Below are 13,852 nucleotides of genomic sequence, written 5' to 3'. Positions count from 1 at the left end.
AAAGGGATCACTACAAGAAGAGGATATTATGCTCAATAATACATGCACCCAATATAGGAGCACCTAAATATATAAAACAAATACTAACAGACATAAAGGGAGAAATTGACAGGAATACAATGATAGTAGGAGACTTACACCCTACTGACACCAATGGACAGATCTTCCTCAGTGAGGCAGCAGAGGTCCTAAATGACACAACAGACCAGTTGGACTTAATTGATATCTACAGGACACTACATCCAAAATAAAAATACCAGAATACACCTTCTTTTCAAACGCACATGGAACATTCTCTAGGCTAGACCGCTTCCCAGGTTACAAAACAAGCATCAAGAACTTTAAGAGAATATAAATTATTTCAATCATCTTTTCTGACCACAACAGTATGAAACGAGAAATCAACCACAGAAAGAAAAATGGGGAAAAAAATGAACACACGGAGACTAAACAACATGCTACTAAAAAACCCAATGGGTTAACAATGAAATCAAAGAAGAAACCAGAAAATACCTCGAGACAAACAACAATGGAAGCACAAACTTACACAATCTATGGGATGCAGCAAAAACAGTTTCAAGAGGGAAGTTCACAGCAATACAGGCCTTCCTCAAAAGCAAGAAAAATCTCAAACAACCTAACCTACCACCTAAAAGAATTAGAAAAACAACAAGCAAAACCTGAAGTCAGCAGAAGGAAATAAGAAAGATCAGAGAGGGAACAGAGATTTTTAAAAAACCCAGAAAAGATCAATAAAACCAAGAACCAGTTTTTTGAAAAGATAACCCAAATTGACAAACCACTAGCCAGGCTCACCAAGAAGAAAAGAGAGGACCCAAAGAAACAAAATAAGAAATGAAAGAGGATAAATAACAACTGATACCACAGAAATACAAAAAATCATAAGAGAATACCATGAACAGTTATATGCCAACAAATTGGACAACGTAGAAGAAATGGACAAGTTTTTAGAAACATACAACCTGCCAAAACTGAATCAAGAAGAAACAGATAATTTGAACAGACCAGATAATTTGAACAGACCAATCACTAGAAGTAAAATAGAATCTGTAATGAAAAAAACTCCCTGCAAACAAAAGTCCAGAACCGGACTGCTTCACTGGGGAATTCTACCAAATATACAAAGAAGAACTTATACTAGCCTTCTCAAACTATTCCAAAAGATTTAAGAGGAGGTAACACTCCCAAAGTCATTATATGAAGCCACCATCACCCTCATGCCAAAACCAGACAAAGACACTACACAAAAAGAAAATTACAGGCCAATATCTTTGATGAATATAGATGCAAAAATCCTCAATAAAATATTAGCAAACTGAATCCAACAATACATAAAAAGGATCATACACCATGATCAAGTTGGATTCATTCCTAGGTCACAAAGGTGGCTCACATGCAAAATCAATGTGTTACACCACATGAACAAAGGGAAAGACAAAAACCACATGATCATCTCAACAGATGCAGAAGAAGCATTTGATAAAATTCAACATCCATTCATGATAAAAACTCTCACCAAAGTGGGTATAGAGGGAACATATCCCAACATTATAAAAGCCATTACGACAAACCAACAGCCAATATAATGTTAAATGGTGAAAAGCTGAAAGCCTTCCCACTAAAATCTGGAAAAAGACAAGGATGCCCACTCTCTCACCATTTCTATTCAACATAGTATTGGAAATCCTAGCCACAGCAATCATAGAAGAAATAAAAGGTATCCAAATTGGAAGCAAAGAGGTAAAACTGTCACTATTTGCAGATGACATGATACTCTATATGGAGAACCCTAAAGACTCCAGACAAAAACTGTTGGAACTAATAAATGAATTCAGCAAGGTAGCAGGATACAAGATTAATATATAGAAATCCGTTCCATTTCCTTACACCAACAATATAAGTAAAAAAAAAAAAAAATCCTGTTTAAAATCACATCAATAAAATGAAATACCTAGGAATAAACTTTACCAAGGAAGTGAAAAACCTATATGCTGAAAACTATAAAACATTAATAAAGAATTAATAAAGGATTAATAAAGGATGATTCAAAGAAATGGAAAGATATCTCATGCTCTTGGATTAGAAAAACTAATGTTGTTAAAATGGACATACTACCCAAAGCAATGTATAGATTTAATGTGATCCCTATCAAATTTCCTGTGACATTTTTCACAGAACTAGAAAAAAATCCCAAAATTTATAATGGAACCACCGAAGACCCAGAATTTTCAAAGCAATTCCAAGGAAAAAGAACAAAGCTGCAGGCATAAACCTTCCAGAATTCAGACTATAATACAAAGCTGAAATAATCAAAACAGCACGGTACTGGCACAAAAACATACATATAGATCAGTGGAACAGATAGAGAGCCCAGAAATAAACCCACGCGCCTACAGTCAATTAATCTGCAACAAAGGAAGCAAGAATATACAATGGAGAAAAGACAGTCTCTTCAGCAAATGGTTCTGGGAAAGCTGGACAGCCACATGTAAGTCAGTGAAGTTAGAACTCTCCGTCACAGCATATACAAAAATAAACTCAGGAGGTTTAAAGACCTAAATATAAGACATGACACCATGAAATTCCTAGAAGAGAACATAGGCAAAACATGCTTGGACATAAATCGTAGCAATATTTTCTTAGATCAGTCTCCCAAAGCAAAAGAAATAAAAGCAAAAATAAACAAATGGTATCTAATCAAACTTAAAAGCTTTTGTACAGCAAAGGAAACCATCAACAAAATGAAAAGACAACTTATGGAATGGGAGAAAATATTTGCAAATGATGAAACCGACAAGGGGTTAATATCCAAAATACACAAACAGCTCATACAACTCAGTATCAAAAAAACAAACAACCCAATCAAAAAGTGGACAGAAGACCTAAATAGTCATTTCTCCAAAGAAGACAAACAGATGACCAATCAGCACATGAAAATAGGCTCAACATTGTTAATTATTAAAGAAATGCAAATCAATACCACTATGAGGTATCATCACCTTACACTGGTCAGAATGACTATCATCAAAAAGTCTACTATCTCCAAAAAAGTCTACTATCATCAAAAAGTCTACATCTGGAGAATGTGTGGAGAAAAGGGAACCCTCCCGCACTGTTGGTAGGAATGTAAATTGGTGTAGCCACTATGGAGAACAGTGTGGAGGTTATTTAATAAACTAAAAATAGAGCTACCATATGATCCAGCAATCCCACTCCTGGGCATATATCCCCAAAAGATGAAAACTCTAATTCAGAAGGATACATGCACCCCAGCGTTCATAACAGCACTCTTTACAATAGCCAAAATGTGGAAACAACCCAAGTGCCCATCAACAGATGATTGGTTTAGGAAGATAGATACACACACACACACACACACACACACACACACACAATGGAATATTACTCAGCCATAAAAAATGAAATATTGCCATTTGCAGCAACATGGATGGACCTATATAATATATATAAGTGAATCACTTTGCTATACGCGTGAAACTACCACTATTGGAAATCAACTATATTTCAGTTTTTAAAAAGTGGGAAGAGGTTTGGGGGTTTTGATGCCCAGAAGATACCAGTTCAAACTGGTCTCATATTTCTTGGGAATTATACTTACCCAGAATGAGCACTGCATTGCCTTGGGCCAGAATGGCTTCCCCAGAGCCATGCAGAGCAGATCTCTTGGACCAGCCCTCCCTGGATCCTTGCTCCTAGGCAGCCAGAAGTTCCCTCTTGGAAGATGGATGGGTTTATAGGGTAAAGGGCCACGGATATCATTGCTTTCTAGAAAATATCAAACTTGCAGCTTGAAGTTGGAGCTGACCCATCATGACCTATAGGAAATGAGTAAAGGAAAGGCTGTTCTACATTTGGAGTTCTCCCAGTGGCTCTCCCTTAACACCACAGCTAAGACACACTATGCGAGCCTGATGCTGGAAACTTTGAATTTAGAGGACAGAGTAAGTAGGTTTCCATCTGCTTTTAAGGAGTGTCTTTCAGAGACTCTAATCCTATTTCATTCAAATTAGAATTGTCTCTTTTTATGAAAAGAGCAAAACCCTCACCAATTTAAGTAACAACTGAAAGAATAAAACAAAGATTTGGGTGTGTAGAAAAATTCCTTGTGGAGCCATTTGCTCCAGGGTGCACACACAGGATGAAAAAGGTCAGGAAAAGTGCAAAACATGTTAAACAAATCATGGTATTTGTATATTGAAAGAAAGGGTGAGTGCACAAACAGATTGTTTTCAAGCTGTAAACATTGAACATTTGCCAATTTCTTATCTTAATCCGTGCTCCACTCTACCCCATCTCTCCAACCCAGATAAGCGAGTTTAATTTCAACTTATTAGATTCTCAGGGAGGAAAAAATGTAAAATAAAGTAGAAAAGAATGTGAAAAGGGGACAGGGAGAGTTCTTAACAGGAAAAGATACTCCAAGTTAAAAACAGAGATACTCAAATTTAGAAAGAACCTTAGCAATGATCTAGTCTGATCTGTTTCCTAACATATCAATCCCTCTCCAACCTAGAAAGGTACTCACCTTCTCCCAAGACAGCCCAATCTATGCATAGAAAACTTTAATTTTTAGAAATATCTTTTTCATAAAGGATGAAGCTCTTCTCCCACTAACTCCTAACCACTGGTCCTATTTCTGCTCCTTGGAACAAAACAGAATAAATCTAAGCTCTGTATTAACAGGTCTTCCCCGCATATACCCATGCCTTACCTTAGAGGTTTTATCAGCCAGAGTCCCAGCAGGTAACAGATGGCTGAGCCCAACCAAAAGCTCAGGATACAGGAGAGGAGCTTGTGGATGCTCCATTCCGATCAGCCTTGTAGAGCCGAGGGCAGGCGAGAAGTCTGGAGGTGGATAAGCGAGGCAAGGAGAAGACATTCAGCCCAGAGATATTCCCTTCACCAAAGCAACTACCCTCGGTTCTTCATTCATCCTGGATGCCCATGGTCTCCATTAGTTTCTATCACACTGCTCACCTCTAATTTAAAATAAGGGAAAAAAGAACACAGATGATGGCATATTGAATCATTTTGTTTTAGGAACCTTAGAACCTAAGTGACCTTGGGTGGGTACTTGAGAGTCCTTGGAATATAAAGGATCTCAAACAGATGCATAGCTAGGCACTGAGCCATAGCAGGCAGCTCAACCAATAGCTTTCTTATTGTATATCTACTCCTTCTTCTCTCTGTAACTACATACAGGCAAGAAGTGGGGGGGGGGGCAGGTCGAGAAAGGAAGGGGGAGGAAGAGAAGGAAGAGAGGAAGGAAGGGTGGAAGGCAATCTGAATTATGTGTGTGTGTGTGTGTGTATGTATATATATGCAAGTATCCTGCCCTCACTGTTTTTACCCACCTGTTCTCCTAGTTTAAAAAAAAAGGTATTTTCTTAGAAACAATTTTGTTCTTGAAAAATGAATCTACCTCAGCCAATGAAAAAGTAAAAGACAAAGGACCAGTTTAAATGTGGGTGAGTCTTTTGAGAGACACTGTGATATAAAGGAAAGCACGTGACTTTTGTAGTCAGACAGACCTCGGTGTGCATCTCTGCCCTGTGGCTGCTGCTAGGAGATCTTGGTGGGGCTTTCCGAGTCTTGCTTTCTTCACCTGGAAAATAGGGATTTTAATACCTACCTCTGTGACTGTTAGGCAGGTTAAGTAAATGGAGTGAAGTACCTAGTATCCCAACTGTCATACAGTAGGCATCTAGTAAGTTTTCGTTGCCTTTCCCCTCCTCTCTTCCATTGGAATTAGGTATTTGCTAAGTGAGGAGAAGGTCAGTCACATGCATTCATACGAACATATGCCTGAAAATGGGCTCTAGCAGTTAAGAAATGTCTTACCAGCAAACATCCGTGCTGCCCTACAAAGGCAGGTCTACAAAAATATATTGGAAATTTCAAAAAAGTATACATCAGACATGATGAGAAACTTGAGGGGTTTCTTCCCTTTGAATTGATTTGTTAAAGTTAGATTTCTTTTTCCTACTTATTGCCATCAGACTTGGCCGGTCCCTATCTGTAGCTAGTTCTGCAGCATCTGTGTCTCTTGTAGGTTTTCCCCAATTATTGCCTGTGAAGTCTGCACTGAATCTGTTCCAGCCATACTTAGCTTTAGACATGGCCCAGACTCTGGGCAGGAGGTGGTTTGGATAAAGGGGCCCATTCAGAGATGGGAGCAGACATACCAGAAGACACTACTCATCCCCAGGGCAAGCACCTGGAGGCTTTTATGGACTTTTGAAAATGAAGTCCTAGTGGGCCGACACTTCCTGCAGGGTGTCAGCCCTTGCCAGCCCTACTCATCCTGAAAAAGGAAGACTGAGAAAGCAGCCTCCAGGAATATGGTTCATCTCTGCTGTGGAGATAATCATCCTATTAGTGGGCACTTGTGAAGCAAAGGTGCAAAGAACTGATTCCTGCCCTCCCACCCTGAACCCTGAACCTTAGCCATGAACCATCCCCACGTTCTACACGGGATGCTCCCGTAGAGCAGAACATACAAGTATTGGCTTCAGATGAGAACTGGAGTCTGCTGGTCCTCAGAATGCCACTCCCTAATGTATTCTGCCTGGTGCACTTGACCTCAGAAACCACGTTCGCTCACCATATGGCAAGAGACCACACCTGTTTCCACATCTTTCTCTCTCATTCCCTTTCCCACCGGAGCCACCTCTGCCTGTGTTACCTTCCCAAGAGCCTAGGGGAGGGCCAGCTGGCCGGCAGCAAGTGGCCTGATCCAGACACCTCCATAGCAACCTCTGGCTGGTATCACATATGCGGTGTCTTCTGGTTTTTTCTGCAGATGAAAATGAATGCCTCAGTGCTCACATTTGCGGAGGAGCCTCCTGCCACAACACGCTGGGGAGCTACAAGTGCATGTGTCCTGCTGGCTTCCAGTACGAACAGTTCAGTGGTGGGTGCCAAGACATCAACGAATGTGGCTCTTCTCAGGCCCCCTGCAGTTACGGCTGTTCCAATACCGAGGGCGGCTACCTCTGTGCCTGTCCACCTGGCTACTTCCGAATAGGCCAAGGGTAAGCACTGCTAGCCATGGTCGTGGTTGGAGGCTTTCTCATTCATAATTCAGTATATTTAATTCAAAATGACCTGTCCTAGTAGAGTAGAACCATACTTTTTATGATTCTTGAGTTAATTCCAATTAGTGCTGCAAAGGTTTTAGGTTATTTTATTTGAAAGGGGACATCTAGCTTTCTGGACATTCATAGAATGTCAAACAAAATAATGAAATGACATTGTAAATACCTCGCTCTATGGCTTACCTGTCTCATTCTCTTGATCTTCACGTCTTGTTGGAAAGCGATTCCTCTCTCAGGAAATACAGGGGCTGCGACCCGTGACAGAACTGGACTCAGGCTGCACTTTGCTGATGCAGCCTTCTCCTGGGGCAAGCAGGATTCTGTCTTGACTTAAAATGCCTTCTCATCCAGCTCCTGTTAGGATAAACCAAAAAGATACCTTTTGTGGAGTCCTTTACAGTTTTAAAGTGTATTTTACATTTCAGACTTAAATTTACATTCAAAATTGCCAAAATAGCATTACATATAAGAGTTAAGAGAAGTACTGTATTTTCCAGGTAGAATACTTCACCACATTGTGTGTGTGAGAGCTGGGGCAGGAAAGATGCGTTTTTATTCTACTCAGTAATTTAAGAGTCAGTGTTAAGTTTTCAAAGTTTAGGTCTTCTTCCCCACTGAATTCATCTGGACTTGGTTGTCTCGGTTCTGGCTACTCTGTGAAGGAGCTCAAATTTTAACTTTTTAATTAGGAACACAGACATTAAATATACATACACATATATATATACACACCAACACACACACTTATATATACTCCCCCACACACACAAAGTCACATATTCCACAACACACACTTACGTGTATATATCCAATTGTTAATTTTGTGTTCTTTGATTTCTTGACACACAAACATCAAGTGATTCATTTTGGGGTGTGTAGAAGGTAAAAGAATGTTTCATGGGAAGCACACAGAATGCCAGCAATAGGACTCAAATTTCCAGATGTTTGTGTCTGGCTCTCAGTAGACTCATTCTTTATAAGTTTAATGCCAGAACCATTTTCCCAGCAAAAACTGTGACACTCCAAACTGGCTTCTGGCCAGTGGGACTTTATAGTCACACTTCTTGTAAGTGGTGTTCCAGGGATATGAAAATACTGGAAGGGAGTTCTGAGAAAGGAGCCAAAAGCCTGTGAATTTGGGGTTTGCCTTCCAATAATTTAATCATTATGTGAATGCACACACATACAGGATGAGCATTTATCATTTCATCCATTTTATTGTTTCTGCACATTTCATGGTGCAAGATTAAAGGACAAGGAAATGTGTCGGGCTCAGCAGGATTACAGAAAATATTAGAAACCTGGAAATTGCTGCAAAATACAAAGTTTCTTCTTATTGGCATTATATTTTGAATCTTAAAGGCATAAAGGAACATGGGTTATAAAGAAGAGATCAACTAATACAGAAAGAGAAAACGGTATTTGTTCTACATTATGGACCCAGTAGTGGACCCAGTAGTAGAGATCTACCCATTTATAACAGTTTGGGCTCCTCCGTGAGTCACTAGAGTGGACCCTACCCCAATGCAAAGATTCTTTTAGAATCATTCAAATATTTCAACACATTTTGAAAGAGGAGCCTGGTAAATACATTCCAAGTGGCCTATGAAATAGTAAGCAGAATAACAAAACAAGGTACTTGTGAAACATGCAAGCCTCCCTCCATAACTTGGCTTTAAAAACTGAAAGGCAAAGAAAAACAGCTGAACTAGTTTTCTCTTGGGCATGGGTTTGTTTATGCAGCCTCACATGAGTCAGAGCCAGTGGACCTAGTGGTTTTGAATGATTTGAAGCAATTTCCCACAGTTGGGCAAGCTTTGATACGTGTATTTTATACATTGCATATCCTCACAATTTATATCTCAATCAACCTCAGTTGTCACCTAGCGCTTTCTTCTTATCTCCAGGAGGAGCTTCAGCCAAAGTGAGGGGTCTGATAAGTTAGAGGATAAGTGAGAGGAGAGACTGCTCAGAAGCTGGAGTGGTGAAGGCTGGTGACAGCGGTGGTGGTGGAAGTGGAGGTGGCAGTGATAGTATCAGTTAAGCAGCAAGAGGGCAAGGAACGGAACAGTGATGTCTCATCCCTTTCTCACTCATGTGGAGCCTGTTTCATAAAAAGAAGGCATTTTTATTGAACCTCCCGAGTCACATGGTCTCCCTCATCCTCTGTTCTTCTCTTGTTTCCACTCCCCGTTTCCTCCCCAGCAGTACAGCAAAACACCTGCCACATTTCATTTGGGAAGTGAAGGGACAAATAAATATGCAAAACGGGGCCTTGAGAGACAGTAAAAAGAAATTAAGTCAACCCAGGTAACTGAGAATTTGAGGCCAAACACCGGGGGCTTCAGTGCTGTTCTCAGAACCACCGATCGTCCAGTGGACAAATAATCAAGGACTGAATCTCACTAGGGAGGGGTCCAGGCTTCACCAGAACTCTCCCTCCTCCATCTCCCAATTCTAACGAAAAACATCTGTTTCCCTTCTACCATAGGCACTGTGTTTCTGGAATGGGCATGGGCCGAGGAAACCCAGAGCCACCTGTCAGTGGTGAAATGGATGACAATTCCCTCTCCCCAGAGGCGTGTTATGAGTGTAAGATCAACGGCTACCCCAAACGGGGCAGGAAGCGGAGAAGCGCAAATGAAACAGATGCCTCCAACATTGAGGTAGGTCAGAAGGTGGTTTCTCCTGATGTCTCCTATTGCAGAAAGGTCCTCCAGATGCCTATGGTTTCTTCCAAGGGTGCCCCAAAGTGGGAAAAATCTCCCTGAGGAGAAAATCCAGACATTCCCTGAGCTCTAGGCTGTATTTTACAAGGGTCTGTGGGGCTCTCTGGAGTTTCTTGCTGCTTTTAGGGAGTGGCCGTTCGAAGGTTTTCACATACTTGCTCATTTCCTCTGTCTCGCCGAAAAGAAAGTCAAACACCCACCCAAAGTCTGCTGAAAGGACAAGGTCTGAGATCCAGGACAGCAAGTGGGCAGAATAGTGAAGTGACATAGTTCTCCCTACACAGGGATGACAAGTTCTGAAAGCTAGAGACTCCTCTACTGAAAACAGCCATGTGGAGTGTGAGGGAACTTGGATTCTAGACAAAAACAACATGGAGCTCAAGCAGCCTGGTTTTCTTTGCCTACGGCTGCTGCAGCCTTTCCATCAACTCAGAAATGCAGATACTCACCCAGACCTCTGGCTGCAGGCCCGGAGAATCCAGCACATGTGGTCCCAGAGAGGCAAGCAAGAAGCCAGTGGAAAGCATTGAATATTAGCAGATCATCAGAGCCAGGAAGTAGGTTCATAGGTGTGTCTTTCGGTGGGGATGGTTTTGCGTCACTGAATCAAATTGAAATAAACTGGTTCTTTCTTAGCATCAGTGCTGCAACGCATCTGCTGTGGTTTGGGAAATGACGGACTTGAGGATATGGGGAGGGGGAAGGGTAAGCTGTGACAAAGTGAGAGAGTGGCATGGACATATATACACTGCCAAACGTAAAACAGATAGCTAGTGGGAAGCAGCCGCATAGCACAGAGAGATCAGCTCGGTGGTTTGTGACCACCTAGAGGGGTGGGATAGGGAGGGTGGGAGAGAGGGAGATGCAAGAGGGAAGAGATATGGGAACATGTATATGTATAACTGATTCACTTTGTTATAAAGCAGAAACTAACACACCATTGTAAAGCAATTATACTCCAATAAAGATGTTAAAAAATAAAAAGCAAGCAGATCATGTACAGATATCCAAGAAGAAAAAAAAAAAAAAACTCGAGTGTACATCTGAATCATCTGGAAGGCTTGTTAAAATGGATTTCTGGGGCTTCCCTGGTGGCGCAGTGGTTGAGAGTCCGCCTGCCAATGAAGGAGACACGGGTTCGTGTCCCGGTCCGGGAAGATCCCACATAACGCGGAGCGGCTAGGCCCGTGAGCCATGGCAGCTGAGCCTGTGCGTCCGGAGCCTGTGCTCCGCAACGGGAGAGGCCACAAAAATGAGAGGCCCGCGTACCGCGCAAAAAAAAAAAAAAAAAGAAAAGAAAACGGATTTCTGGAAAACATCCGAAGGGTTTCTGATTCACTAGGTCTCAGGTGACACCAAGAGCTTGCATTTCTAACAGATGCCCAGGTGATACTGATGCTGTTGGTAGGGGACCATACTTTGAGACCCACTGCAATAGAAGACCGCCAAATACAAGTGATTTCAACTCTCTCCTTGACATGTTTATTTTTTAATATTATAAAAATGTGCCAATTTAACATTTGTGGTTTAAGCAGTATTTTATGAATACTCACTTTCAATATAGTATATACATCATGAGAAGAAAGTTGTGTTAGTGTGAGATTTGAGTCACTTTTTCTTTAGTAAGTGGCATATTTACCTTTTATTTAACACATTGCCATATGTCTTTCCAGGATCAGCCTGAGATAGAAGCCAATGTGAGTCTTGCAAGCTGGGATGTTGAGAAGACAGCCGTGTTTGCTTTCAATATTTCCCACATCAATAACAAGGTCCGAATCCTAGAACTCCTTCCAGCCCTTACGACTCTGACGAATCACAACAGATACTTGATTGAATCTGGAAATGAAAACGGCTTCTTTAAAATCAACCAAAAGGAAGGGATCAGCTACCTCCACTTCACAAAGAAGAAGCCAGTGGTTGGAACCTATTCATTACAAATCAGTAGTAGTCCACTTTATAAAAAGAAAGAACTTAATCAGCTAGAAGATAAATATGACAAAGACTACCTCAGTGGTGAACTGGGTGATAATCTGAAGATGAAAATTCAGATTTTGCTTCATTAATTCACCATCCAGAGACCAAATAATTAAAAAACAAAGATAGATAGGTAGAACTGAATTTTTCCCCCAATCAGAATCTTCATATTATAGGTACAGTCTTTCACCACGTAAATTGCTATAAATAAGCACTATTCTTGTATTACAAAAGCAAGGTACAGGTGACTACCCTAGTTCAAAACAACCACTTTCTCAGGCTTCTCATGTATGTAGCTAAGCTACCTTGTCATATGTGTTTATTTTTGAAAACTGGGACATGTATTTCCACTGGGGGTTGGCCATTCATGCTGACGTGCCATCCTTCTAGCAGACGTACAGGAATGTGCTTTCAATTTATGGACTGTTCTGTTTTTTCAAATTGTAAAACTTTGCTTCTCCAAATACAAGTATTAGGTTGGCCATTTATAATATCTATTTGGTGCTAGTAAATTCTCAAACTAGATTTATAAATGCACTGTAATATTTACACAACTTAGAAACCAAATTACAAGTATTCAGTTCAAATACTTCATTAATTTCAATCAACCAAAGTTAGTCCAGTAGCTTATCTCAGTTATGAGTATAATACATTACATGTAAATTAAGTGTGTGTATACTGTAATCGTGCTATTTTTTATCATTGAAACATTTATAAACTAGAATAATAATGCCCTTAATGTGAGGGTTTGTAATGGTGCTTATTAAGACCAAAGACTTGTTAAATGTATACACCAAGTGGTAATGAAATTTCTGTGACTGGCCCACACATGCATGGAGGTCTGGGAGGACCAGGAAACAGCCTCAGCAGCCAGAGGATCACCAGTGCATCCTTCATCACACCTGTGCAATATGCCAAGATTACCCTCGGCCATTCCTGTCAACAAGGGGTCCATGTCATAAATGACACAATAAAACAGTCTCTTTTTTAGTGTACCCCTTGGCTTTGTGTTCTTGCGTGGATGTGGGATTGGAGGGGCCATTCTGGAGACTAAATAAAGTCTCCTGAAATTAAACTATCCTGGATCTGTTAGTTACAGCATCTAAAGGTGCCAAATATATAACCACTAGAAGAAAATTTAACATATTTGAGTCAGTCCTTTGTTTTATTCATTCAAGACAGCGGAGTTATTTCTCACCAACAAGATATTTAAGACTGTAGCATTATTTCTAAAACGTGACCGAATTAATCCTGTGACTTTTAAACTACTAGATTTCAGTACTTAAAAACATCAAGTTCATTGTCTTAGAGCACATGCGTTCCATTATAAAAATTTATCATGCCCCCTCCCCTCAAATATACACAGCGCTGGCAAGCTTAGGCGTTCCATCCTTTTTTTCTCCCCTAAACATCTGTTGTTAGTCAGTGCTAGCCTAATTACAAAGGGATAATCCCAAATTGAATCCAATTGAATGCTATAACTCTTGTTTTCTGAATGTCATAATTTGAAAATGCTGTTTTATTTTAAGAGCAATATTGAATATTTAACAGTTAAGCTTGTTCAATTGATAATGAATTTTTAAAAGCCCTTAGGGCATTTAAGGCTAGTGAAAATAAAAGTGAAATGAGGTTGCCGCATGGAGAAGAAACCATACAGTACACAGAATAGTCCTCTCAAAAATCTTCAAAGGGCTTCCCTGGTGGCGCAGTGGTTGAGAGTCTGCCTGCCAATGCAGGGTACACGGGTTCGTGCCCCGGTCCGGGAAGATCCCACATGCCGCGGAGCGGCTGGGCCCGTGAGCCATGGCCGCTGAGCCTGCGTGTTCCGAGCCTGTGCTCCGCAATGGGAGAGGCCGCAACGGTGAGAGGCTCACGTACAGAAAAAAAATATTCAGAAAACTAGGCTAATGAAGATGGAGTAGGTATATTCTAGAAGACAAAACCAGGGTCAGTTGGTGTAAAGCTCAGTTTAGCACTTAACCTTCCTAATTGTCAAGCTACCCATTGAGA

General features: G+C 40.8%; 1 protein-coding gene across 1 annotated transcript in view; it reads left to right on the top strand.

The window, feature by feature from the left end:
• Positions 1-12,837, top strand: part of FBN1 (fibrillin 1) — a 253,476-nt gene extending 240,639 nt beyond the window's left edge. Inside the window, exons 63-65 of the mRNA XM_060149482.1 lie at positions 6,845-7,076; positions 9,631-9,805; positions 11,542-12,837. Of these exons, the coding sequence (XP_060005465.1) occupies positions 6,845-7,076; positions 9,631-9,805; positions 11,542-11,931 (797 nt within the window). The 3' untranslated portion in view covers positions 11,932-12,837. The remainder of the gene's footprint in view (positions 1-6,844; positions 7,077-9,630; positions 9,806-11,541) is intronic.
• Positions 12,838-13,852: the final 1,015 nt, after the last annotated feature.

Source organism: Lagenorhynchus albirostris, chromosome 1 (genome assembly GCF_949774975.1).
Source record: "Lagenorhynchus albirostris chromosome 1, mLagAlb1.1, whole genome shotgun sequence".
In the NCBI taxonomy this organism is placed as follows: domain Eukaryota; kingdom Metazoa; phylum Chordata; class Mammalia; order Artiodactyla; family Delphinidae; genus Lagenorhynchus; species Lagenorhynchus albirostris.
This window is presented reverse-complemented; position numbering and strand designations above follow the sequence as displayed.